General features: G+C 41.7%; 1 protein-coding gene across 2 annotated transcripts in view; it reads left to right on the top strand.

Moving 5' to 3' along the window:
* Window positions 1-678: 678 nt before the first annotated feature.
* The window catches only part of klf12b (Kruppel like factor 12b), a 40456-nt gene continuing 14567 nt past the window's right edge, over window positions 679-26567 (top strand). Inside the window, exons 1-3 of one of the 2 annotated variants that reach the window (XM_072396617.1) lie at window positions 679-841; window positions 15977-16059; window positions 23715-24252. In XM_072396617.1, coding sequence (XP_072252718.1) covers window positions 15994-16059; window positions 23715-24252 — 604 coding nt within the window. In that variant the 5' untranslated portion in view covers window positions 679-841; window positions 15977-15993. The other variant, XM_072396616.1, reaches the window with a different exon arrangement.

Here is a 26567-nt window from a genome sequence, read left to right as displayed (position 1 = left end):
CAATTCAATGTTGGGTCATTTCTTAACAAATATTGTCTACAAATAACTGGTTGCACACCTAAATGATTATTTCCCAATCAAAACTGTCAATATATCATTACAACAATAGAATTAGTTTGTCTTCACCTGTATACCTGAATTTAAGAAGTAAGGTTTGAGCTAAAGGTATTTTTTTCAAAAGTTAGTTTTAATATCTGTTTATTAATCTGCCAATGCATTCATTTGACAATTTATTAATTGATACATGGCTTCTTCTTTGTAAACAGAGAACAATGCCAACCTGATTTCACTAAATTTCAGCCAACCAAGAAACAGAAATGTATCCGGATCCGACAGAAGCTGGAACCTTCACACTCTAGATTTAATTTTAATAAAAAAAATGTTTACCCGTTAATCCTCTTACTGATTGACTGGTTAATGGATTTGTGCTGTGGCTATCAATGCTCTGTTCTTACTACTCGTGCACATGGCAAAAAGACCCAATTAAGGGGGGGGAAAAAAGAACAACTCAAATCAAGTTTCTGGAAATTGTCACCAGACCACCTAATATCCTGTAAAGTGAGCCAGTTGAGCTAATTTTCTGTTTCCCTTTCCTCTCCGTCCCCTTTAAACGGGGAGGTGCTGCGGCGCTCACCCCTAGCCCGGGGCGCACGGCCGCGCTCCGCGAGGGACAGAGAGGGAGTTTGGGCTGGTTGAGAACGGACGCGTCGGAAACCTCCCCGGAGGGGCCCCATGTAATTCGATGCATGCTGTTAAAGCTTAGAGTATATTGTCTTCCCTTTTGCTTATGAAGCCTCCACCCACCGGCCCACCCTACATTTAGCGGATCATGTGACTCGGGGTAAGTCATTTGCAAGTACAACAGTTCTCTGTGCGCTCCTATTCATTTCCTGAGAACTGCCTGAGCCGAGCAGCTGAGAGGCAGAAGGGGAGGGAGCTGCTCGCTCACATACACTCTCACACACACACATTATCACACACACAAACACTCGTACATTCACGCAGAGTGAGAGGAGAGAAGAGGAAAGGAGAGGGAGAGGAGGAGACGAGACAGAGAGGACTGTAGAGAGAAAAACAGTCTTCTAGTCTCCACGGCTCTGCAGCTTCTGACAAGGTCTGTGCATTTTTTCTTATCCTGTTCCTGTGCTCGCTGCCGCTGTGTGTGCTTCATTCGTCACGTTGTTAGGTTTTGTGCTTGTGCTCAGTGCGCTTCGTTCAGCTGTCATTGCTCTGTCAAAGCAGATGACAACTCAGATCACCTATGGCATTGTGTTTGGTGTCCGTCAGTGGTGGGTGGGGGTGGGGGGGGCAAGAGACCCTGCGTGGTGGCGACTGGACATATAACACCGTTTTCTTAGTGTGAATTTAGAAGCTGTCATGATCTGAAAGAGAGAGAGACAGAGAAAACATTATGTTAGAGTGAGCATGAGCAGCATCTGGACTTTACAGTGCAGGGACCGGTTTGTGTTTCACATCTCTTGCCTCGCGCAAGTCCAACGCAACTTCAGAACGAATCTGCTCAACAGCGAAGAAGTGTTATAGATCAACACTGACTGAGTGTCTTGACGGGAGACTGCAAAGACTCTCAACATTTCTCAGAGGAGGGAAAAAAAAAGAAAAAGAAAAAAAAGTTTGCTGTCTTGTCAGAGTTTTTGTGCATGTCTTAAAAGAGTTGTGTACGTGTGAGCGTGTAATGTGTGTGGGTGCGCATTTGTGTGAAACACTGTGGTGTGTGAGAGACCAGCTTGTTTGCCCACTGTAGCCTACTAAAGCAGCTTAGATACAGAGACACAGGGCTGTTAGCAACGGGTTAAACATTAGGAGGCTTGGGTAGCGGACACACAGTGTGTGTGTGTGTGTGTGTGGGAGTGTTGCAGGGGTGGTGTCTTGGATGTCATCGGCAGCGCTCTCACTTCCAGGGTAATAGTCATTGGTATTGATGGGTGGCTGTCACCGAGGCAGAGAGCCACCAGGCAGGAGAGAGTGGCCGGGGGCTGGCCCTTGGCTGTTATTTTCAATTACAGGGGACCAGGGCAGAGCTGACAGCAAAGGCATTTGTACATCCAGTGAGGGAGGAGGAGGGCGTTTTTTTTTTTTAGTTTGTGTGTGTGTGGAGGGGTAGGGTGGGCAGAAGAGGGAGGGAGGGAAGAAGAGAGGAAGGTGGGAGGGGGGGATGAGACTTTGGCCTCTGCTCTTGGGTTTGATGTGGAAACTAAGCACTGACCTCGGTGACTTTACCCTTGCGATGTGGAGAGGCCCTGCCTTGCCTTTATCAGAGTGTCAGCCATTGGGTGTTTGTGCTAAATTGTGGTTGCATCTGTAGAAAAGTCAGTTAATCAATATACTGTGTACATGTAAGTGTACTTTTAGCGAGACCATGAGTACTCGGAATTATCTTCCATGTGCTGGTGTGTACCCATATGTGTTGACTCTTCTGTCCAAGAGTCAACAGAAATTCCCCCATGGGGGTAATGAAGGATGCCATCTACTTCTGCAGTAGGGGGTGGAGTTATGTGTGTCTGCGTGTGTGGACGAGACCCCCTGCAGTTCTTCAATGTTCAGTGAGGGGGGATTAGTGCCCATTTAAAGTCTCACTTAAATCCATTCACAAAGGGACCGTCTTCATGTGCACGAATAAGCCGGCTGATATTATCATATGTGTAGAGTAGCCTCTTCACATTATGCATCAACAGCTTTGGAACTGGCGCACCACTCAAATATTTGCAGATGCCCACAATCAAATCAGTGAAGTTTTCTAAATTATGGCTTGATTCTGTTGACTATTTTCGTTGTAACAGCAATCACATAAGGACAAAATAAGGAATTACTTTAACGTTAAGTACCACAACATTGACCCATATCTGCAATCAGGGTCACAGTCAACACTGGATAGCGTGGATTTGATTAATAGTATGAAGTATATTAAAACAAATCTTTACTTCAGAACTCACTGAGCTGCACAACAATTGGCACCGAGAGCATCACTGACAAATGGTTGAAAAAAGGTGAATGACATAGAAACCATCTTTCTAATGATAGTTCTCCCTTGACTGCTGCGCTATTGAAAATTTGGAAACAATCAATATTTTTTAAAACGTCCCAGTGTATATACACTGGGTCAATGATGATGCATTCTGCACTCTGAGAAAAGTGAATAAGTTACCAAGTTAGCAGCTGCAGATCTTTGAACTGAAGCCAACAAAACCGTTTAAACTCTTAATTGCCCTCTTTAAATTTGTTCTCTTGGTATTGTCATAGTATGAGGTTTTTTTTTTGGTGGTGGTGGTGGTGGTGCAGCAATGGTTCTACAGATCTCCTGAGATGATGAAGTCCGTCATCTTGTTTACATGTAATAAACGTTTAGGGAACATGCCCTTAAAACATGCTTATTAACTCATAATTAGCGTTAAAACTCACATAGTTAATAAATTTATTGTCATAATTTGAGATATTTTCAACTTTTTTTATAAGAAACCAGTTAATAGGTTATTGACAGTTTTTAGAAAGATTGATAATGAGTTTCTTGTAATTTCTTATGATATACATAAATATTGAGTTTAATAAATTTCCCGTTACTAATTAAGCCTACCTAAATGTTGCCAGGACAAGCTTCAACAACTGTTTCAAATAACTGAAAAATCTAAGATTAGACCAAAGCGTCAACGTTTTCCAGCTAAAACATCGATCCTTAGGCATCAGGTTAAAGATGCAAAGCGGTGGCCTCTAAATGAAAGTATATTGTTTTTTTCTGTATTTGTTAAAAAAAACCCTCTGCTGTTAATGTTCTAAAAAAAACAATACATGCAATTATGTTAACACTATGATGCCCCACACATCTTGTTGTTTTCCTCGAAAGTGCATCAAGCTGCTACTGTCACTCTGATTCCTTCAGTGCTTCAACCCCCCACCCTGAGAAATGGACCATGGACTTATGATAGAGATCAGTACAGGTGGTGGAGTGGGGGGCACTCAATTAAAAAGCCAATCACCAACAGATAGACTCTATCTGTCCATCAACGTCTCTCTGCCCGGGATGTTTAATTGCTCTGAAGGATTCCCCCACCAAAGGCATTCTCAGTCAGCCACAGATCACGCCACACAAATTGGACTCGTGTTGACAGATTGAATCTTTCAGGAAGAAGCGCTGCGCTCTGGCTTGTTCATTGTAACAACATGTAGAGCTGATTCTTATTCAGGGAGATGGAATTCCCAGCATTAGCCTCTAATCAGCTGGGTTAACTGCTGGCATATTGAGTGAGTGCTCATTGATCCAGGTGGGTCTTATGGAGTGTATCAGCATTGATAGTAGATAGACTGTTTGCATGACAGTACATGGCTGGATTCTTGTGGGTCCCTAATTGTAAGCCCAGGCCAAAGAGGAGAGAGGAGAATCAGAAATGGTCCTGATTATAAAGTTGCTCTTCCAGGTTGAGGAGTCAAAGAGATAACTTCATATGCTGATAGATGTAGGAATCTTGCTTATTTGCGGTTGATTCATTCTGAATAGTAAGACATGCAGTAGAGGTTGTTTTGAAATTGCCAAGGGTGAAGTAACACATAATATTTGTATGTGATGTCTGTGGACTGAGGTCCCCGTCCTGTAATTTCATCATGTCAGAGGATGACAAAATGTTACCTCCCTGTGCGATTTTCTCTTGTGGATTCAACCTTTGACCTGGGTCTCCAGCCCCCGTTTGTTTACCAGATTGAGTTAAGGCTGCACACAGAGTGCTACAGCTTGTGTGTTTAGTGATTGAGAGAAAGAGACACAGAGCAAGGAAAGTATTGCACAACTGTCATCGACTCCACAATTGATAGTGTAAATAGTGAAAAAAAAGACAGAAAGAATTTACAATGTAACTAGAGTGATCACAGCTTGAGAAACAGCAGTGCAACTGTTTAAAAAAAAAATCAGTTGCATTGTTCTGAAATCTCAGAAGGAGCCTCTTATTGTCAAAGCTACTGCAGAGCATGCCAGCGTTTATTTCAGTGATCAGAGAAACTAATCCAATAACAAACATGCTAAAGTGGAGGCACATTTTACAATGACGTTTGACCAGCACATTGACCCTTTTCTTTCCTTGTCTTTTTTTCTTTTGAGTGATGACACCTTCTCCGGAGTTGCACACTCAGTGTTTACTGGAAGTGACTCATTACTCTCAGAGCTTGCCCCCAGACTCAGATTTAAAGTTCCTTGACATGTTTCCATGGTCAGGGTGGCAATGTATTCCAGCGGAAGCACTCTCTCTCTCTCTGTGATGACATTTCCTCTTTCTACCGAGGGTGTAATTTACTTCAACCAAATACGGAAGTTTGACAGATGGAAGGAAAAAAAGAAGGAAGCCAAGAAAAGGGAATGTAGGAGCATTAGAATAAAATTAGAATAAAGTATTTTTCTATTTCTATTTCTAGAAATCTGCTTTTCCAGTGTTGTGGACCATTTCTGTGCTGTTTTTCCAGAAACAGTTTCTCTTTACAGAATCTTTGGGGAACTGATTCTTTTTAACATTTGTGCCAGATGGCTTCTGCAGACGTGTGTAAGGATGCCGTGAACTTTGTTTCCAGTTGTACCGTAGGTCAATTGTGGGGAGAGGAAGTAATGCGGATAGCATGTGGAATCCATTTAGGGAGGCTGTGGCACTCCACTTGCTCTTTGACTTCAGCACAGCCGAATGGAAGTTCGTGCTACGGTCCGTATCTCCTCTGTATTAGCTGCCGCAGCCAGATATCAACATGGCAAAGCATCAGCTCAAAAAGGGAGGAAAATAATCAAAGTAAAGGCGTGAGTAAATGAGTAATAGAGGTAAATACAGCTGCTGGCTTTTATCGAGTGGCTTTGGAGAGCTGGAATGGGTCAAACCAAGAGGAAAAAACTCGGTGAGCGAAAATAACTGTGCACATTTGATGTAATAAGTGTCAGTGTGTTGGAATGTTTTGGTTGGTTCGTTATTGTCTCTTTCCATGTGCAACATGTTGGGATGGATTTGGTTGTGTCAGCACAAAGTAAGGTTAACTAAGGTACACATTTTGTGATGTTGCAACAAGAGGATTCTGCGAGGCTTTTAAACACTAAAATGCTTGTGTCCTCACTATGGGCTGCATTCTCACTGCTGTTCGTATCACAAGAGATAGCGAGTGAGGAAAAAAATAGGTAACCAAAAAAAAAGGACCAGAAAAAGTGTTTGAGCGTGTATGATCTCTAAATGACTTGCTCGCAGGAGATGCTGTAGATGAGTCAGTGGATTGTTGCCTGTGCATGCTTGCATTGTACCGTTAATGTAGAACATCTAGGTCGATCTTCGAGAGTGCATGTGAGTGCACATGTGCTGTGATGCATTTAGAGGAGAAGCTATTGTGAGTAGTATGTACACAGTGCCTATGTGGGGGGAAGGGGGGGGATGACATCCCAGCATATATGTTAGAAGAGCACACACATATGCTACCAGAGCCTTTGGGGATAAAAGGCAGAAGCCTACTTAAAGAATCCCCCCATTAGGACAGGAGTGTACTTTCACCCCTTGGGGAAAGGGAAGTATGTGGGTGGTTGGTCGTGATGGTGTGAAAGATACAGTTTATTGTGAGTAAGCCATTCTGCTGCATCCTAAACATTGGATGGGAGCATGGTTTTACTCTGACCCTTTTTTCAGCATGTAAACAGTAGCTAAATGTCAGCCTGAGAGGACTTTGTACTGACTGTTACTCGTTTGCATCACAACAAGCTCTCTTGATGGGCTTCAATACTTATCACAGACAGCCAGCATTTATTGCCGCTCTGTATTTTGGCTCATAAAGTCTTCAAATTAAGTTATTCACCAGTCTGCTCATTTTAGTGTTTACAGAGAATTGCGTACACGATGCAACTCTGTCAATTTGAGTACTGCAGTGTGGCCACCTCAACTAAGAACCTGTGAATGGGGAGTAAATAAGAGGCTGGAACAGAGTCAGTGAGTGCAGTTTCTATTGATCTGCTGAAGCTAACCTCTCTCTCTCTATTTCTCAGTCTTGCATGCACTGTGCAGCCTTGTGATCTGTATACATCACCATAGAGATGCAGAGTCTTACAATATCTTCCTGAAAGGCTGCACTAAGTTGCCAACATGTGTATTACCTTCATATGACCACATGACTTGGTGTATATGAAAAAAATGCAGAGGCGCTATACAGCAGTCTCATCCTGGTTTGCTCGTTGGCTCCACCTCCCCCCTCCTTTGGTACAAGTGAGGTTTTTGTGTCAGAGGCTATTTTAGATGCACAGCTACTGACCCTACTGCATTTGCAGAGGTGAGTGAGTCTGTGTGTGTCTGTGGTGTTCCTGAGAGGTCACTGGATTATGTTCAAGCAAGAAGACCTATTAGTAAACTGGCTGTCTAGGAGCTGTTTTGTAGCATCTGATTGTGGTTTCTTCTGCTCTAAATGCAGCTCTCATGCTGAATGTTTGGCTTATTCTTTCCCACGATTACATCAAAAATTGTCTTCAATTGAACACAAATTGTCTAGAATAGTGTCACAAATTGCTTTGACTTGGAAGTCAACGCTCACTTGAGTAATGCCACTTCATTTTAGAGCTGTCACAGTCACAGCTTGTTTAGCTGTTTCTCAGCTGCATTTGAGGCACATGATGCAAGAGGATGTCAGACTCTTCTGTTTACCTCTCTGGAGCGCTGTGGAGGAGTGTGTGTGCGTGTATTTGTGCTTGGTTTGTGTGTGCACACTGTAGGTGTCTGTGTGTGGGTGGCTGTTAGTGTTGAATGGGCATCCATATTCTTCTTTCATGGGCAGAGCTGCAATACTAAGAGAGATTTTGTATGTGAGTGTCTATGTCTGAATCTAACACAAATATGGTTCGTTGTGGGTGCAGGCAGAGGTCACAAGGTATGTGAGCCTGTGTGTGTGTGTGTGTTAGACAGACTGTAGAACAGAGCAGTGGCTCAGGAAGTCAGCCATATAAGAAGTGCAATTGACACACAAACAGAGACAGACAAACCAGACAGCCACAGACTCTTCTTTTCAGTTTGAGTGTTTCCTCTCAGAATAAACAGCTTCTTCATTTCCCACAGTTTCACAAGGGAGACGGAGGTGGTAATGGTGGAGGTGGGGATCTTTTACAATGACAAAAAGGCACTGAAAAGAAAAAAAGGAAATTTACAGAAGATTTCCCCTTTGTACAATTGAGAAATTGTATTTTTGAACAGAGATTTTTTTTTTTTTACAAAAACCTTTGACAGATTTAACATGAGACATTTAAGACATCTGATTAACTGGTTGCAGAATTGTTAAAAGTCTTTTTTTGCTGCTTGAATGTCCTTTGACTGATTGTGAAAGTGTGTTCCGATGCTGGCGTGTTATGAGATTCCAGCACATTTTATCCAAAAATGTACTTTTGTTGGGTGAAGGAACTGTCTTGGTTGATGCATTGTATGCATTTCCTACTCATGAAAGTGGTCTTACAAATCATTTTCATGTGCGTGTGGCTGCACATGTGTGTGCTGGTAAAGGCAATGGACTTGAGCTGCATCCGGCAACCTCATCCCCTCATCCTGACAGGATTACTGACACAGGATCCCCCTGCCCCTGGCAGAAATAGCAAGGACCCAAGGGCAATCCACCAGAATATGGGAACTTCCGTGGGCCTTACTAGTGCGCATGTGTCCTGTGTGTTTGTGTGTGTGTGTATTGTGTGTTGTCTGTGTATTTACATGAGTATCAACTATAATTGGAGCTGGTTTCCTCTCAGGTGCTGAGCTCTTTGGCTCACGCAGGCAAAAACAACATGCGTTCTCTCAGACTTTCATATTCGCTGCCTTGTTTCCATCACTTTAGAGGACATTCTACTCACTTACATTCATTTGGAACCCAGCCTAACCATGTTTTAGAAAGATAAACGTTATTGCAACTTGCTTTTTGCCCCCAGAAAGCAGTGAGTACCCACAATATGACCATGGAAACAGATTTATGTCGCCGCAGAGTAATGCAAGAACACACATACATATTATATTTGACTTTTTTGCCTCTTTTGATTGGTTTCCTCTGCTGTGAATAGAGTTTATATTAAACTGTAAACTGCACAGGAAGGGAGTTTTTTGCATTAGATGTATACAGGAACTTACACGATCAAGTCATTGTGTGGGGAAAAAGAGCTGGTAAGCCACATTGTTGTTGAGACCATGTTCTCATCAGATACTGTACCAAAACCTGATGAGCCTGGGCTCCTTTAACCATAAATCACATCCGTTTGTTGCACAAGTAGCTCGATTCAACTTTTAAAAAAAAGAAAGAAAAAAATGATTGTTCAATAATATAGTAATTTGATGTGGTTTGTCACACATCTATGAAGCCATGCACAATTTCAAAGTCAGTTGAGAAAAGAAAACCACAAAGGGAAAGCCCTCAGTGTTGTTCTTAGCTGTCTTTTAGCAAAGAAATTCTACCAACTCTGATGTAACGGTTTAGCTGCATCTATGCTAACCTTCTAATGACTAGCAATTATTGACTTTCATCACATCTACAACCTGCCTGTAGCTGTCAGCATACGATGCTGGTTGGTCCAAACTATCTGAAACTGTACAGACGAATGTAATGCCAAAAAGAATCTACTCTGCGAAGCAGTGCGACAAATGGGCATTGGTTTGAGGGTTTCTTGAAGCTGGATTTCATTGTAGTGAAGCTTGCCGTGAATTCGGACACAATGGTCGATGAAATCAATACTCATTTTGTGCCATTCTGCATTCAGCCTGTGAAGTCTGTGTTGGAGCTGCCTAAGTCTATTCTACACAGTGTCTTTGTTTTAACAAATGCTTACTTTGTTCTTGTAGATGGGATTTTTTAACAAGCATTTTGTCATTACTAGCTCTAAGAATGGTCACAGAAGGGATGTTCAATACCTGATAACCAGGGAGCGTTGGTGACTGTATTTTGTTTCTACTGACAGACTCTGTATGCACAATCGTATGATTGTGCAATTTTCTTTTAATTGTCATACAAAAAATTGTGATGGATTTTATTGTTTCTTTCCATCATCCTATTCTTCCATTAGGTTGAAGTAGTTTTGAATGTGGCATTGCTCCCTTTGTCCACCTTTGTTTTTTTGCTACAGATTTGACAGATTGCCTTTTCCAAGTAATTTGGCTCTCCTATTTCATTTGGATCTTAACCTGAATGTTCGCAAAGTGCTGCATCATGGACGTTTTAACTAAATCCATGATGCTAACGTCAATAGATGCTCAGTTAAATACAATGTGACAAAGGTCAGACGTTGAGCACAGACATTGTAAAGGAAAGGGCCCTAATAGTGGAAAACAAATTGAACAGTTTGTTTCATCAAGCTGTTTTTATGTATGTGATGGTGGAAATTATTCTAATGACAATGCAAAATGGTGAGTCAGCTGAATCAATGCATTCAGGTTAAATGTGTGTTCAGCATGTCACTAGCATGAGTTCTATTTTAAAGTGTTGAGGGCTTTTAAGTTTTCCCAAGTTTTGCTGTATTTCCAATGCTGTATTTTCAATCTCTGTATTTCCCAGAGATTGAATTATCTAACACATGATGAGTGTCTCGTGTCTATTAATAGCTGTGCTCATGTAGAAAGTTGTGTTTTCCCTCCGTGGAACGGATGTATTCTCTGATGAAAGGGCAGTGTTTTGAGGTAAAAGCCTCAGCTGAGTGCATCTTTAAAGGACTATTAACCCTAAAGGAGAACACTTTTTCTTTCTTTCTGTTTTTACTGTTAGTGCGTATATGCTGAGATTTGATGCTGTTGCGCTGGTCAGTCGTCCACACTTTTACAAGCAGCGAGGTAGCAGCGCTCTGCTCTCTTGAGCCTTGTTCAAAAATGTCCTAGAAGCATCTAAAAGACTTTGCTTGCTGCTCTTGCCAAGGAAAATACGGCTTATGAAATGGAAATTCTGAGACCATTCACAGACTGCCAGGAATGACTGAAAAAAAAAAAAACTATGTCCATGTCAGTACACCCAGGAGTGAACAGTGAGGGAAAGCACACATCTTCAGCTTGCTCTCACAGACACATGCATAACAAGGAGAATCGTCACTGTTTACCTGTTATGTGTTGTTTTTGGGTAGGAAACTATGAAAGGGGAAACTCCACCAGTTTTACATAAAGGTCACTTAACTCATCATGGGGAGTACTTCTCTTCGCTGCAAGCAAAAACAAATGTTAGGCGCCTTCTGTGGCTTTAGAGGGTAAGTTTATCACTTTTGGCATCATCGAATTTTAAAAAACAGTCTAAACAAGGCAGCGAAAAACAACTTGCAAAAAAGTGAAGTCTGACCAGGCAGTGAGGGTATATAAAAAAAATCCATGAGTTGCATCATGGCATCAGTACGCTGCGATGTATTTTGAATTTGATTCATTGATTGCTCTTTTAAATTTAAGTCTTACAAAGAGAAAGATGGCACACTTACTTCTTTCCACTTGCTTATCTTATGGAGTACCTCTTCATTAGATATTGTATAGTGAAAAGATATTGCAGTGCTAACTACGAACTACGAAACCCTACAACTTTCTTTGCCATTTAATTGTAGTCATCTCTCCCCATGCTTTAACAACCTGTGCTTGTGGCACAGAAATGGTTTATTATTTATGTGGTATAACAAAGTATTTTCCAGTGCAAGACAGCACTGAGTGGGTTGGAGATACAAGTCTGCTGTACCTTTGACCAAATCCAGTATTGTTGAAGTTACTCTTTAAGTATCCATTCTGCAGGGAACTACAGTATTTGAATGGCTCTCAAGCAGAATTAGGCCAACTGGATGAGGTCATGAGCAGACACAGCTCAACATGAATCAGACTGAGGTTAAGATTTAAAACCAGCTGTGATTCAGCTGCAGCTCTGTTGTGTCTAGCATACAAAGTCAATAGGAATAAATTTATTGAACCTTCATTTAATAACATCTACAAAAGCGTCACTCAGCATACCCTCTTTGGCCAGCAAGTGCTTTCTTTGTTACATTGATCAAGATAGTGTAATTGTGAGTGTGCTTTTACAGCTTTACAAAAAGTGCTTGCACTCAATCCTCAAAAGAGAGGAAGTTGAATAGTGTGCTGGTGAGCTAGCAGTTGTGGGCCGGTTATCAGGCCAATGTGTCACATTGGGGTGTCCAGAGGCACAGAAGAGGGAAATGAGCTGCAGCAAAGAGGCCAGTGGCAGACAGTGCAGGCAAAACACAGGAAATGCTTGTCTCACATCACCTAACACCTCGGTTTCGATAATTTGCACATATAGCTCTGATCCCTAATTTGTTTAGGTTTTGTAATATTTTTAAATGTTTTTCTCAGCAGCTTTTCTCCCTTGTTCTCCTTTCTCTCTTTTTGGTCGAGGACTGGGTGGGAGGGGGTCTGTTGGCATTCTTGCACCGTGTGCTTTGCGCTCGACCGGGCCTTGGCTCTGATCCATAACCCTCTCTTGCTTCTTTGACTCCTGCCCCTCCTCCTGTCCCCCCCGCTAAACTACCCCTTTCCAACCCCTTCAACTCTCCTTGATTGCTCCCCTCACCGCTGCTCTTGCCAGCAACTCTTCGACAGGCTCCACCCTCAGTTACTTCTTTTGCTATCACCTTTCTTAATCCTTCCTCATGTATCACCCATGATTCACTGCACCCTCCCTCTTTTCAGCTCTCTTCTGTCCCAGCCTGTGGCAGCAGGTCTGGCCTCTGTGACACAGATGCACACAGTTGCTGTGGGCGCTCGACATGGGCACAAAGCACTGGTGGGGCCCTTCTGTTGCAGCGTGTTTCTGCGCGTGTCTGCAAGTATGTTCACATGAGAGAAAGAGATAAGGGAGAAAGCAGAGATGGTGCACACAGCCAGTTACTAAATCTGGTTTCATGAGGTTGTTTAAGCCCAACTTTCATTTGAATAAAAATGTGTTTCTTTTTCTTTTTTTCTTTCTTGCTAGTGAACAACCAGAAACCGTACTAAACAAACTGGCTTCATGCTTACAGAGATGTTAACCACCCACTACACCAGCACACACATTTGAGGGATTTTGCCAGCAGTACTTAGTACTGCACTGTGAAAGCTGAACAGTTGGTTACATAAATACCATCTCCATTTAATTCAAGCTTTTGTCCACATAACATCAGGTTTAAATCATTATTTTGGACTCTTTCTATGAAGATGTGGTGGTATTCTTCAAATGATAAAAAAAGATGTTTCGTCGAAAGTAGAAAGTACCAAACAGTACTACACACTGCTCTGATTTGATGTAGTAATGTCACACTTGATAAACTGGGGTGACATTACTTTTATCAAGTTATCTACTGGCCAGCTGGTCAGTGATGAGACTAAACATTTAGCACCTAGCAGGTTTTATTTTTGGACCTTGGGTATAAAGCTAAGATACATTTCAAGAATGAGCCACACAGCTGTTTTAGCACCGCAGGTTTATAGTGTTGTTAACATTTTGTACTGTATTTTTTTACATGTGTGTGCCGTTTATGACATCAGTAAGATTATTGTTTGATTTCAGAAGGTTTGAGACTTTCTAAAGAGGTTTAGGTTTGGCATGTTAAGCATTTATTCGTTCGCTCCTGTAGTCACTGTTGCCTCAGTTGGTACAGAGTTATTAGCCATCAGAAAACTGGGAAATATTGGACCTGAGGTCATAGATGTGAAGATGTTGTGGGAGTGTCAATTCTGGTCAGCACTGACAGGAGAAACAAAGAGGTTGGAAAACATGATATATGATATGGATATTTTGAGTATTTCTGTTCCTAAAGGTGGCTTCAGTCTTCACCTGCTCCCTTTGATATTTTTGTGTGCGTGTCGTGTGGTGATGGCCGGGGATGAGATGCCTGCACACTCTACTGCCCTCCCTTCTTCCCCGACTCCCCCACACACCTGGAATGGCCATTTCATTTCAGAGTGCAGTAAATGGAAAGGTGATCCTAATCTACCCCGTTTCCTTCGAGCTCCCCCCTCCTTCTCTTTCTATCTCCCACACACAGTGCCTCATACCGCTGATGGACAGCACACTGCTGGTTGCCTGAGCCTGCCACCAGCGGACAAAATTTAGCGATAGAGCACACTGAATACACAATGTGTTCATTTCATACTCAAGTCCTTGTTATTATTTCAAGTCTTTGGGATTTGTGATGTTCAGGAGGCAAATGTGATCCTTTAACAGGAGCTGACTTTGTAGTTTTTTAACATGACCTCCTCAATAAGTGGCGCTCCTCTGTTAGCTCATTATGCAGTGTTGGGTTTCTCTCTCGCTGCTGTTAGTTCCTTGGTCACTGCAGTCACAAGCAGAGCTATGCAGTTGCCATTGATTTCCTTTGAATGGTCCTCTGCAGGTCAGTTTATTAGGAAGGTGCTCGCAAACCCCTGGATTACCTGGATTTCGGGGCACAATTTAGAAGGTTGCTGTTTTCAAGAAATATGCATTTGTGACTTGGCAATGCAGGTGCAAGCAAAAATAACTATATAAAAAAGATAAACTTTTTGAGGCTCAAGAAAGAACTTTTTGACAGTTTGCCTCATGAGGGAAAAGTAAGATTTTATGTGAAATGTCTATTCTGGAAAATATATGGTTTTTCTCCAGTGAGCAAAATATGCTTTTGCAAGAATGACGGTCATCCAGAGGAAAACAAATCTCACTTTCTGCCTGTCTCAGTGTGCTCCCTTCTCTTTTCTCCTCAACACTTGGCTTGAGGGTTGACTGAGGCTGCAGCTCCACCAGCCCAACGTTACTATGGTAACGCTATCTGGGCCTACCAAGACCTGAAGCCGAAGGACATCCTGGACAACAATACAATAGCAGCACAGCCAGGGTACCTGAGGGACTTAGACCTGAGAGGCGAGAATCTGGGGGGTTGCAGATTGAACGAGCAAATCCTCTCTCTTTTGCTACCTCAACTTACACACAAGCACAGCCAGGATTAGCCCTCAGCTTGAGAACCTGAGAGGAAAAGGAACAATATGTGGCATTAGATGAGACTGCTGCTACAGTTCTTAAAAGGTGTTTTTTTCCCCTTAATGAGTGTCTTGAGCAAAAAAGACACATGTGTTTTAAGTTGGACGGACTACACGGATATTGTGTGAAATGTGAGATGTTTGCAGTAATTAGATGTTCAGACATCAGCTGCTTAAAGGAAATATATGTCATTCATCACTGGCTCAGCTTTTTTTCTTTGAATAATAGTGGTCACGATGGCCTTTTTGCTGCTGACTGCAAAGACTGGGCCACAAATCCTACTACTGGTGCCAACAGCAGAGAGTAATAGAGATGTTTAGAGTCTATTTGCCTTGCTTGCATTCCTCCATGTAGTGCTGCTAAAATAATAAGAGGGAGGGTTACCTCAGGTCGGCCCCAGCTGAGGGATATGGAACATGCATTGTTGTCACTGGCTCCATTTGAGTATCCCTCTTAAAGCCACAGCACGTAACTGAGGAAATGGGCACTGCTGCCCACTTTACTGACAACCTCTGGCAGAGAGGAAATGTGTTAAAGTACATGTGTCCTGTTGTGGTATCAGTAGACATGTCCAAACTTTTGATTGTTGCTGCATGTGATCATGAGGAGTATATTCACAATTTCACTTTTGCATTTTCAATTGATTTTTTTTTTCAATGTTTTCCTTGTATTAGCAGAGAAAACTCACGTTGTGCTGAGGCCATTGCTGTTGAGCAACCATATGAAAGCGTGTGTTTGTATTGCATTGTAGTCTTAAGAGGATTGTATTCAGTGTTATTAAGTGAGCAGCCTACCAGGATGAATGAAAATCGTTATTATTAAGACGGAGTTACGCTGTGCACTGAGTTTCTACAGTTTGGACACATCTCTTGTCTGTCAGCTTCTGATGATCTAAAAACATGAATTCATGTCTATTTTAAATGTGTTTATCTCTCAGTGGGTGCAAGCACAACATTGTAGATGTCCGTGTGTGAATAATTGAGTGTGGGACCTGCTTAGTCATGCTAAAACACCCGTCTTACACCTCCTCTGTGTTCCTTCACAGGCAGCCTAAGAAACAGGATGTTAATGCTTGACGGAATGCCTGCAGTCCGAGTCAAAGCTGAGCCCCTGGAATCGGAACAAGGGGTAAGAGAGCAGTTGTTTTCCAGACAATTCCTTCTTTTTTTTCCTGCTTTCCTCTCCTTCTTTCCTCCTCTTGGCAATGGGCTGATAATCACTCCCAGGCCAAAGCAAGTGAGTAACTGAGAGAGTGAGTGTGGGGGCTAAGAGGAGTGGTTGGAGAGCATGGTAGTAAGCAGAAAGAAGAGAAGAACCATGAAGAGGAGGAGAGCCACAGCTGGAGGAGGAATGCAGTGGGGTCTTTTGGGGAGGTGACTGAGGCCAGCAGAGTCCATGCTGGCTGCGGATGGTTGCACAGATGTAGTCACTGCTCTGGGGAGGATAGTTTCATGAGAAACTCTAAATCATATACGTCTTTGTGTGCTCCTGCTTCTCTATGTCTCTCTGACAGACGCTGACAAACAGCCACTTGCACTCAGATATAAATACACAACACACTATGTTATACTCTTCCCCTCAATGTATGTCACACATGGCATGACTCAATCACAGAGCTCTACAACACTTTTTTGTTGTTTCTTTCACTCAATTCATTTTTGTCACAGGGGAAGCGCTTGTCACTACAAGCCTTGTAAGTGCTGTCAATTGTCCTCCATCAATGTTCAAGCTTTGATGATCTGTTTTGGTTTTTTTACACAAAACACACTAGTGGTGCATGAAAGTTTGTCAAAACTATCTCTGCAATCACAAACCTTAAACCGTGTCAGAAGTTCCATAAAAACAATTTAGACAAATATATCATACTTTGGAATTTTTTAAAAGAGTGAAATAGCTCAACATTATATGTAAACCTTTGCTTTCAGTATATGGTGTAACTTCCTCTCGCAACAATTACTGCAACTAAATGTTTCCTGTTACTGTTTATCAGTCCTGTACACCAGCTTGGAAGAATTTTGGTCCATTCCTTTTTACAGAACAGCTTCAACTCTCTCCAGATGTTGCTGGGTTTTCTCACATGAACTGCCTGCTTCAGGTCCTTCCACAACATTTCTGTCTTTGACCCGGTCATTCCAAAACATTAACTTTATTCTTCTTTAACCTTTATCGGTAGAATGACTTGTCTCGCTGCGTGACCCATTTCTGTTGAGGTTTAATTTTCAAACAGATACCCTGATGTTTTCCTTCCAAATATGCTTGCACAATTCAGAATTCCTTGCAAAGCAGGCCCAAACCATAATGGTACCACCACCATCTTTCACAGATTGCATAATGTACTTGTGTTGGACGGCAATCTTGTCCTCACCCCAAACATTATGCTTCTTGTTTAAACCAAAAAGTTCAATTACAATATGGTCTCACCTTTCCGCAAGACGTTTTTCCAACAGGCCTCTGGCTTATTCTTCTGATTTCTAAAAAACTGGAGCCACATTCTGTTTGGAGAGCCTTTGCTTTCTCCTTGAAGCCCTGCAATACCCACCACACAGTGTTCTAATGGTGGTATTAACATTAACATTTGTTAACAATAATATACAAGCCATTTGTAAAAATCAGACATTGGTGGATCCCTGTTCATTGAACAAATGACCCCTGATTGTCATGGCTTTGATTGTAAAAACACCCACAAATTAATTTCACTGAAAATCAAGTGCTAATTTCAGAAGTTAACATTCTTTTGCTGCTCGTGCCATGAAGATGGATTTTCATTTATGATATTCTCTCCGAATTTGTTTAGATTTGATTGAAATTCTGATGACTCAGATCATATTCATGCAGAAAATGAAACAAACGGTTCACAAACTTCCAGGTTTCACGGTACTTTGCTGAATTCCATTTAATTTTTTTTAGTTTGTTGTTAATTTAAACTATGTGTACTGGCCATGCCATGTATGTAAAAAAGATACCTTATGCAAGGTTTTTATGGCCCACATACAGTATCAGTGCTCTGTGGTCTGACGTACCTAGAAATAAAGTGGTCTTGTTATGGTGAAGCTGTTGCTAGGTTACAGGGGCTGTGTGGCTCTGTAATGCTGCCACATTTGTGTGCCGTGGATGCAGGCCACCTAATATTTGTAATCATGATGAACTGGTGTTCAGCTATTATTGATTCCCATTTGTGACACATCAATGATATTTTTACCACTAATTTATCATGAGGGAGATCAACCCAGCAGTTTCCGTTGAGATGAACCTGAGAGCGTTAACCTGTGATGGATGAGAAAAACACCAGCATCTGATAACCCATAAGGTTATTGCTGTTCTTAAAGAGGATTGTTTGGCTGTGGATGTGCTCTGTGTTGATAAGAATTGAATCTGTCTCACATCTAAGACCTAGACAGAGAGGCAGCAGGTGGGTTACTTTCTGTGTGTCCTGCCCTCAGCTGTTGCTCAAGGATTTGAGAGCTGTACTGTTGTGCTGCTACCTTATATACCTGGGGTTTGAAACCATTCCCCAAGTGGTGATGTCAGTCGCAGACAGGATGTGAGCGCTGCAGCCCACACAGCTTTGAAGTGCATTGAGATCCAATCTTGCCCTAACAGACTGAGCTTCCCTTTAGATGGCAGACGCAGACAGACAGTTTCGACTGCTGTAGAAATGTGGTCTTCATTTGGGTGGCGTGGGGCCAAGGGCTTGCTGGAAATGGTCTGCCTCGTTTGACAATTCGCCTGCAAGGGGCTGGAAAATCTGTCCCGCTAACCAGTATCCCCTAATAAAGACAATGCATGAGAACAGAGGGAGGCAAGCGGGTCGAGCGTATCTTTACGTGTGCCAGTGTGTATGAATGTGTGTGGGATTGCGCACACACACGTGTTTGTATCTGTCAAAACAAGAGTGGAGGTGGCTTAAGTTTTCCATTTCTGCTGGTTGAGAGTTGTTTGAAAACCTGACCTCAAAATGCAACGGTTTCTGGTTTGCATTTTTGTGTAACACCACATCTCTATTGTTTTGATCAACCTCATAAGTTTGCCTCAGAACCAGAGGAAATTGGTGATGTTTTTAACTGTTTTTATGCTTTTACGATCGTATCGTTAACACAAAACTAAACAAAAAACAAACAAATGTGAAACAAAAGTAAACAAAAAAATAAATATGACATCATTTTAATAGAAATTAGATTGCTTATACAAAAACAATCGGCCTTTGTGGCATACAGTAAGTCTTGTTTGGATACTGGGGCTGTCACTTTTTCATAGAATCAAGTTGAATTTTAACTGTGCGTCCACTGCCTCACTTTATGTCAGACAAAATTAGTAAACAGACTTAACCCTGTGTTTAATATTTCCATCTATGGCAATGAATCCAAAATCTTTTTCATTAATCAGGCCTTTTGGTTCATGATTAACTCGCACGGCTTGCTTGTTTTCTTCATTTTATGTTGTTTAAATAGGATAACATGGAATGTGGTTGGTCGAGGAGACCTGCAGCATAGCACCTATGTTCTCAGTTAAAGTCAATCATATATATTTTTCCACTTTCAAAATGATCGATTTAAATTATTAGAAAAAAAAGTTTTTTACCATGGATAACCTTCTATAACCACAGGCTGTATTTTTGATTCCACAAACACTAATTTTGCTTGAGCGGAACCCTGATCTGCCCCTTTTATTTGTCAGTGACATGCTGCTCTTATTTCTCTATTTTTTGCTGATTTCTTCTATTACATCTATTTACATGTGCTTGGCATGTGGTTTGGAGAAAAACCTAATATGTCTCTCTCTGACGCATTTGATCATTTTTTTACTTTTTAGGTAATTCACATTTAGCTACTTTTCCTGCATTCCTTATTGTTGATTCACAGTAAAGGAGAATCTGATAGTATCAGCACAGCATTACCAACTGCACCTGAAACTTTAGAATTATTAAATAGAATAGATATTTGGCCTTTTTTGGCAATAAACATTTATTATTTTGGCCAATATTGGGATCTAGTTCATTAAAGTTTGAGGGGAATCTTGCTAACCTGACGCTATTGGATGAGTTTGAGACACATGTAATCATTCACAAACAGATGTTATCACATAGGTAAGACCATATTACCAGATGGCACATTTGATGTCTTGTGGTTCATGAACTCTGTTCGGTGATAATTTCAGTTGTCAAATTGGACAAGATTAAAAGGTTTGAAAATTAAATCCTCATCTGTGTGTGTAACTGTACTGATTAACTGCAGACAAACTATGCTAATAATGGCACTTTTAGTAAAAGTTCTGTTCAGCTTGGAATTCAACTGCTGCTCAGGACTTTTGTGCTTATGTACCCTAATCATCCAGCTACTGAGTTGGTCCTGTAGTTGTTTAATTTTTACTGAGGGAGCTGATGCATACGTATTTGCAATAAATACTATTCTCACGTTCTATTTTCATATTCAGTTATGACACGGAAAAGCCCCATTTGCGCCAAGATTTATTAACTACTAGAAGTCAGCAGAGCAAACAAAATAAGGCAAAAAAAATCTGAATAAGAGATTAGGGTCAACACACAAGAAAACTAACAAGGGAACCAGAGGCACAAGGAGCAAAATTACAGTATGGCATGTGAAGATGATCTTACCAAGAGCAAATAAAACAGTGGAGTAGAAACCAAGCAATGAGCAATGAGCTTATAGAACACAGATGTAGGGTAAGCAACTTATTGAACACAGGTGGAATGTTTAGACAAGGCAGGATGCAGTACAAAGTGGGACAGAGCTTTTCAAACCAAGACAAATGACATACCGTAATATGTGTGTATTTGCCAAAGCTGCAACCATGGCTCAGCCAATCACAGTCCAAGACTTGGCACAAATCTCTTTTATTAATCAGAACATATTACTTAACAGTCGTCAGACTACGTTTGTGCTTGGCTCTTGAAAAAGTTTCACATCTTTGACTATGAAGAAAAACTGTCAATACTTCATAACTCAAGTGGTCAACCACGCCCACTTACTAAGAGAATATTTGCATACTATTGAGATTAGCCTGAGTGGATCTAATAAATTCAAAGCCTTCAGGCAGCATAGCTCTAGGCAGACTGTGACACACACTTGCGATACAGAAAATGCAAACTCAGAGAGATCATGCGGATGTGCAGCTAGATGGTAGCCTGAGGCTCTTTCGAATGAAAAAGACTAAGACGGGAGTTGATACAAGAGGAGCAGAGATGACATTCCTCATCACAAAAAAATATATTGACAATTAATATATCCATTCCTCTTAAAATGTAAAATCATATATAATCACCAGATAGTATTTGGACAATTTAAAGGAGGAATCTGTTGATGAAATACAGAGTCTACTAACAAGTATGTTCAACAGAAGTTTGTTATATAGGTTCATTAAAAGGAATTCTTGGAGTTGATTATGGTTATGCACTGCAGAGCATCCAATTCTTGTGAGTATAATGACATGTCTTACAAAGTAAATTCAGTTTTACATCACATTATATCTTCCCTCCACGAGAGTCATAAATTAACAATCACCCTATGGCTGCATGATGAGATATTTTATCTGCAGTTTTTAGTTGTTCGTCTCACGTGAATTTGATGATGCATACATGATTCAATTTTAGTCATTGTCATTGTCTGCGCTATATGTGCATAAATGTGACCTTAAGCATGTTTTTACCCCGATTCCATTTTATACAGGCTTATTTGACATTAGGTACAAAGACTATGCACTGAACGTAGACAAACAACAAAAATGCAGGTGACTTACAGTATGCCTGATCACATCCTACGTAGACACATCACTGAGGGTGCTCTGCTGCTTCATATGATATGCCTGTGTGAGGGAACAAACAACTCCAAAAAGCATTTCTACCACAAAAACCAAGCATTTTGTTTATTCACGCAGGGCAATGAAAAGCATCAGCTGATAGACATCAGCTGCCTCATTCATGCTTTGCCTTCAGTGGCTCATTCATTAGCTGCTTGGCTTCCAGCTGATTTAAACTCCAACCACAAATGTGCAGAGGATGGCCTTTTAACCTGAAACCTATTGTTATTATTGTTAAGCCATTTTTCTTTTACCGCACATTCAGACTCCTCCTATTGATGCTCTCACTTTTGTCTTTAGTTTATCTAATTACTTAGTATGTCTTTATAAAGGACATTTAGTTCTCCCAGGAGAGCCTTCATCGTTGCTCTGATTCTCTGAGAGTGACCTCTGAAAGGAAGAGTCTTCTCTGCTTGTTATAACTTAATAACTATTGACTATAAATGGTCACCCCCTTCAGGGAAGCATCTGACTGAACTGCGCTGCTAAGAAAAAGTTGCTGAAGAAGTTTCTTCATCACAGGAAAAGGGTAATTTTTTCCAAAAAGACTGGGAACAAGCATTTTGAAATATGTATGGCCGCTGATATTGTGTAATACATAATAAGCCTTTATCAAACCACTTTAAATGTTTCTTCTAAGGAATAGTTGTAGACATAAATTGCTTTAAAGGCCTGTACTGAAAACACGGGGTGGGTGGTAAATATGAACCAGACCATGATATACTGTGAATCTTGACTTGACACCAGTGCCCTTGAGCTGAACCCTACTAAGGTCCAGAGGCCATCAGAGGGCATGTTTCACAGGGCACAATTTGTTTTCCAACTGAGAAGGAGTTCTGCACTGAGAAGATTTTTTTTTTTTTTTTTTTTTTTTTTGTGAATTCATGAGGTCGTAGCATTTCCTGTAGTCTCGATAACTCTTGGAGAAAAAAAAATAGTAAGCCATCGCATAAAACGACGCTCACACAGACAGTCATAAAAATTCCCCACTGATCAAATCTCTGGATTACATAATGAGAAAGAGATGTGAGTCTTCAAAACAAAAAGTGAGGACAAAAATTCACAGTGTTGAACATTTTTCATTTGTGATGCAGCTGCCATTGGAAAGTTTGAACTTTTTATGAGCTTTCCTCATTTTATTTAAAAGTGTAAAAATTCTGGTTCTTCCTCCCTGGTGGCTCCAAGTGTGACTCTGAAAGTCTCCACTGTGAGGACCTACACCACTGCAGCAACCCTCTCTAACTGAACAAAGTGAGCCGAGATCAGCTACATCAAATGTAACTTGGGAGGTTTGACATTAGAACAAAGACTGATATGAAAGAGGAGCTGTTTGGGAGTGTATAGAAACATAGTATTGCTTTTCTACCATGCATGCTTTCTGTTATCTCCTCTGCATAAACAGGTCCCTGAAACCTGCAGACAGATGGAGCGGTTGTGTTACAGTCTGCGCGGTGTTAAGTGAAAGATGTGTAGAGGGATACTCTAAGCCACCAGCGTTGGCCTTAAGAGGCCCATCGCTGAGAGACAGAGGGAGACGGTCAGGAAATTGAGCCCATATGATGTTTTTCCACCGTCACAAAGGAGATTTAGGAGAGATACATGGTGAGCCAAGAGAGCTGCGTTTGAGTGGGAGTCATGGAAAGTGGGAGGGAAAGGGAGAGAGTACAGCCCACGCCAAGAGAAAAGAAAGAAAAAGTGGAAGAAGGCGAGTGTGAGAACGCTATCTTTACTTCTGCATTTCACATGGCACCATTCGATGACACGGGAAGAGTTGAAGGCTTGATTGAATGTGAAGCTGCTTCTCAAACAAATGTCACTGCATATACATCTCTGACATGCAGCCCTTTGATCCTTGATCTTAATTACTCAATGTACCACTCTTTGTGGTAAGTGAAAGATAAAATTGTGTCACAGGTTTTCATGGTAGTAAATAATAAAGTCTAACGTCGGTGCTTCTTTTCCTCCCACAGTCACCTAAAGTGCGCCCTTATTCGGCGATGGACAGCGTCCCCTTCTTCCTCAGCAGAGTTAAACCCGAACCCCCAGAAGACCTACTTGCTCACGACCTGCAGTTTCACACACAGACCGAGCCTGTCGACCTGTCGATCAACAAACCCCGCCCCTCTTCTTCATCTACCACCACCATCACAACCTCAGCGTCATCCCCCCTCAGATCTGCCTTCTCCCCGTCTTCTTTATCGTCGTCATCCTCCTCCTCCTCTCCATCGGTTATCACCTCAGCTCCATCGGTGCTCACGCCAGGCCCTCTGGTGGCCCCTGGAAGTGGGGTGAGAGGACAGCCGTATTTGCACATCCTGCAGTCTGTGCCGCCGCCTCCATCCAGCCCTCTGAGCCTGCAAGGAGGGAAGCTGGCCAGCCATGTTCACCGCATCCCAGTTGTGGTACAGTCACTGCCCCTCATGTACACCACTGCCGTGCGGTCCCCCTCCAGTCTCAACAATGCTATTATGCTACCTCTGATGGAAGAGGCCAAAAGCCAGGGCAAAGGTGAGACTGTGCTCTCAGTGTTACATATTCATATTCTTTGTTCTTTTGGAATGAATTTTTTATCTCTTTCATCATTTTCAGTGAGAAACACTGTACATTTGCTGTTTCTCTACCAACGAAACTGAGGGAAAGACAATGATTCCGATTTTTTTTACTTTGAATTACTGGCAACTCCTGTAATTAAGGCTCCTGGCAACTTTAACCCATTTTTAAGTATAAAGAAGTATTTATTAGAAATCCGAAATCTGACATGAAATGATTACCCAAGCATAAGCAGGGTTTCTTACTGTCTGAAACATGACCAAACTGTTAAAATTAGAATTAGTAATAAGATTAGTTTGTTTGAACTGTCTCTGAATCAAACTCAAGGGTTGACTCAGACAGGCATTCAGCAGTAAATAACTGTCTGCGTATGTGTGAGATATCCCTAACAGTTTTACTGTCTGCTCAGATGTTCTGTTGTAGATTCAGTGCCGTGAAGGTGGCATGCTGTCAGAATGGACCTTGCATGCAAAAATGATTCCCCTTCAGACTGAACGCCTAACCCATCTGTAATAGCTCGCAGTGCATTTTCCTTTTCCTTCTATCGAGGAGCAAATACCTTGGGTAGTTTGAGTATTGGACGTCTATGGCGTTGCCTTGAGTGTATTATTGGTTTTCTCTCTCTGGGTGTGGTTTTACTGCCAACCACTGGAAGCAAGCCTACAGTAGGTGTTTCTTTCCAAGTCTGAGCTGTACACAGGGCAACTGTTGGTTGTAAAAGAGGTCGCTTCTTGTCACTCCCTTGAGAACGGATGGACACATTTAGACTTGTGCTCACACCCATGTATGTACTGTACGTAGAGGCAAACAACAAAGATGTGTAATTAGAACATGTGCTCAGACAGACACTTGGCCGGCTGGGTGTGGTGGTCCTCAGAGATGGGCGTTTTAAGTGCTGGATATCTATTCTAGAGGAGAGGAAAGAAGGAAGGATAGGAAAAACAAAACTTACATAAGAGGGTGGGGCTGGATATTGAAGATGGGTGGCACAAACACGTGCATGGGTATATGCACAGACCAGCATCAGCTCTACCCAGCTCTGATGCCAACAAACACAAAGAAAATAAAGGGAATAAATGTTGTATGTTGGGTGCGGTGGATACATTTACTCATTAGGAGAAAACAAAAAAACTATCACACAAACAGAATATTTAGCTATTGTTTTGCACTTACGGAAAAAGAAAAAAAAAACATTAGCCGTTATTAATCATCAGGTATTATTGATTGGTTATTGACAAATAAGTTGTTGACATCAGGGAAATTATAAATTAAACCCCTTCCTCCCATTAAGAAGTTTGATGTTATCGTTGTTTTTTTGAGTTCTCATCAAAGACATACTCTAAAATGCTCAAATTCCCTCTCCCGTGCACCCCCACCAACACACACACACACACAAACAGGTTGGCCATCCTCTTTAAGAGAGGGTGGGTACCCTTTCTTTCAATGCTGTCTCCCTGTCTCCGGCAGGAGGTTGCCATGGAAACAGGGCTTGACTGGAAACAACAGGAGAGAAAGAAAGAAATCCGGTGCTCTGCCCACCTCTCCACTCCTCCTTTTTGTCCCTTGTTCAAAATACCCCCTTTCTAACACACGATGCATTTCTAACTAATTACAGGTTTTCCACGGGGCTGCTGACCACTCTGCATGTCCTCGTCTCCGACAACAGTAGAAACCTTTAAAAGCAAAAGTCCAACCGAGTTAGAGCATTATTTCTGTGCCCCCCCCCTCATTCTTCCCTTCAGTAATAACACCATGTCTGCTCCAAACTCAAGACCATTATTATCGACCATTATGGCCACAGTCTCAGCTGAGAGGGCAGAGGAGGTGAGGTCCTGATAGCTTGTAAAAGCACCACGCATACAGTAGACAGGGATGCTGCAGACCTCAATGGAGAGCACTGTATGTCTCCATATATTATGTGTCTGTGATGATTTCATCCTCAGAAATAAGTAGTCAACATACAATCTTAAACATGTTGATGTAGTGCAGTATTTCTTTTAAAAAAGATTCTTCCTTTAAATCGGTTAATTACTCAAATGATGATTATGCTGTCGATTTTTCTACCCTTTGCCATAAAAGTTCTCACCAGCAGGCGAGGTTTCTTTTTTTGACAATGATTTCTTGACGTACCCAGAATGTTTCTCTGTTTGCGACCATGGAGATGGCATGGACAGAATGGCTGCAGGCTGCAGGCAGTGTTTCCGATGAATTGTCCAAGGAAGCGACAAGTTGTTACAACTTGCAGAATAGATGTAACGTTCCTCTTTAAGTCA

This window comes from Leuresthes tenuis, unplaced genomic scaffold (genome assembly GCF_036924035.1).
Source record: "Leuresthes tenuis unplaced genomic scaffold, fLeuTen1.0.hap1 SCAF_12, whole genome shotgun sequence".
Lineage (NCBI taxonomy): Eukaryota > Metazoa > Chordata > Actinopteri > Atheriniformes > Atherinopsidae > Leuresthes > Leuresthes tenuis.
Note: the sequence above shows the minus strand (reverse complement) of the source record. Positions and strands in the feature narration are given on the sequence as shown.